At 41.2% G+C, this 2,500-nt stretch overlaps 1 protein-coding gene across 1 annotated transcript in view; it reads right to left on the bottom strand.

The window, feature by feature from the left end:
- The window catches only part of LOC134451729 (roundabout homolog 1-like), a 336,086-nt gene that overhangs the window by 11,810 nt on the left and 321,776 nt on the right, over positions 1–2,500 (bottom strand). The window contains exon 25 of the mRNA XM_063202132.1: positions 1–202. This exon is cut by the window's left edge and continues 68 nt beyond it. Coding sequence (XP_063058202.1) covers positions 1–202 — 202 coding nt within the window. The remainder of the gene's footprint in view (positions 203–2,500) is intronic.

Below are 2,500 nucleotides of genomic sequence, written 5' to 3'. Positions count from 1 at the left end.
CGTGGACTGGTGGCCGTAGGAGACTCCGGCTGGGGAGGAGGCCGCGCCGCGTATGGGGGGAGTGGGGCACCTCTCCATGCCCTCTGGCCTCCCCTGCTGCTGCTGATGCTGATGCTGCTGCGCCTCCTCCTCCTCCTGCATGCTCCCAGAGTGGAGGTACATGCGGGACGGCAGCATTGGACCGCTGGAGTCCGCACCAAAGCTGGGGACACAAATGTGGATTTGATTGATTTGATTTGTTTGCTTTATTGACAACACATCAGTTTTCTCCTTATAGAAGCACTGTTCTTCCTGTGGTCAAACAAATCCATACATTGTTTTACATTGTTCTCTTTTCTTTTTACAAATGATACAAACCCCAACAGAAGACAAAAACACAAGACACACAAAACAAAACAAAACAAACTCAAAAGAGGAAATGAGAACCTGTCACTCATAGGTTACGTTGGTCCTATTAATACTGCCTTTACCCTATAAATAGAGGGTGAAATAAAACACAAACGGAGAAAGTAGGCCTACATCAGAGCAAGTTAATAAAGTAAAGTACATCCAATAAGAAACCAAAAATAAATCATGTATTTTGTATAAACAAAAAACGTTTTAATTTAGTTTTGAAGCTTTTGTCAATATTTTCCTTAATCAAAAAATTGGGCGTGGAAGAGATCAGAAACAGGTACAGTATACACTCAACAATACTGCCCTACAATTTTTTTTTTGCAAAATTGAGTTTAGACTGAAGATGGTCTTCACAACACAGCCTTTATCTTGTGACAAAGCCTTATGGTCCAAATGTGTCCCGTTTTCAGAGATATTACTGTGTCAAATTTGCAGTAACTATCCTACCTAAGGCTTTGAAGGCATTTTTCCGTTTCAATGTTAGAGTAGTTACTGCACTTGGCCTTTGTAGGGCAGAATACTCGAAAGCTGTCAGAAAGGAAAAGGACCATTATGTAAGGTGCACTTTTCAAATCATCTCTTCAAACACTGAATCAGTTTCACCCAGTTTCTCCCAGTGAGGCAGTGTTAGAAAATAAGTGCTGTTGCGCTTTCTGTCTGGAGGATTCCTTGTTTACACACACACATTGCTTTTGGTGTGGTGTTATTTTATTCTATGTTTGAGCAGCAGCAGCAGTAGTTGTTGTCGGACAAATAGACCAGCCGCGACGCGATTCAAGCAACAGAGAATCGCTTCTGTGCAGCAAGAGCGATAGGAGCGATAGGAGCGATAGAAGCGATTGAAGCGACTAGCGTATGTCCAGGAAAAGCATTCAAACATTCCCATTGGCTGTGGTCACTGACCTCTATACAATCATTTGCTGTCACGGCTGGTCGCCGAACCGCGTCATAGAAAGTTGAAAGGATTTCAACTTCAAACTGTCGCTCTCAGCGTGCGAATCGCTCTAGTCTCCAGAATCGCTTTTGTGACTTGACGCGGTAGGTGTATTTGTGCGGTTAATCTGCCTTGGCCACAAGAGTGGGCGACAGCACAGCAGCAGCAACTTATACAGCTCCAGTCCACTGAGGCCAAACACACCACCGTGCCATTTACATACATCAAGCCTACACAACTCCTCAGAGAGTTTTTAAGACATGGAATTATTGGCAATGTCATTGTAATTCATATGAAATGTGTTTTGTCTACCCAGGATTCAAAAGTCACTTTGCATAAAAACTTACACGAAAGCAAAAAAGACTTTATATTTGGAACATGTACATTTAGAAATGTGTGAATCTCTCTACACAGTTTTTTGGTTTGGTGTTTGTTTGGGGGCATGGTTTTTGTTGATGATAATGAGTGCATGCAGCTTTCAATTCATAAACATAGTATGTACATTGTGTTAATTGTATATATTGTATACTATATTGTGTGTGTGTGTGTGTGTGTGTGCGCGCGTGTGTGTGTGTGTGTGTGTGTGTGTGTGTGTGTGTGTGTGTGTGTACATAATGGCACACGATACAGCCACTATGTGATTGTGTGTGTGTGTACATAGGCTTGTTTACCTTCGTGCAGTGTATCAATATGTGCATATGTATTATAACATGCATATTCACTGTGGGTTACAGTGAGGAGAATAAGTATTTGATCCCTTGCTGATTTTGTTGGTTTGCCCACTAATAAAGACATGATCAGTATTTAATGTTAATGATAATATGTATTCTAATATGGAGAGACAGAATATCAAAAAGAAAATGCAGAAATTAACTCTAAAGAATATATAATAATTGATTTATATTTAATTGAGGGAAATAAGTATTTGATCCCCTGCCAAACATTAAAGGATAATTGCGGTTTTTTCAACATTAAGCCTCATTTCCGAGTTGTCTGCAATGTTCTAGAACCCCCCACACCGTTTTTTTGATGTTTACTGCTGTCCCCGGTGTTTGCCTATTTTTGATGCATCCCAACCTGCTTCAGAATGGCAAGTCACCTGCATGTCCGACCAGGTCCTTAAAAGCACCATAAACGTTCTAAGCGTCATAAGAGTTCTGATCCCGCAGA

The sequence above is a fragment of the Engraulis encrasicolus genome, chromosome 7, assembly GCF_034702125.1.
Source record: "Engraulis encrasicolus isolate BLACKSEA-1 chromosome 7, IST_EnEncr_1.0, whole genome shotgun sequence".
Classification (NCBI taxonomy): Eukaryota; Metazoa; Chordata; class Actinopteri; order Clupeiformes; family Engraulidae; genus Engraulis; species Engraulis encrasicolus.
Note: the sequence above shows the minus strand (reverse complement) of the source record. Positions and strands in the feature narration are given on the sequence as shown.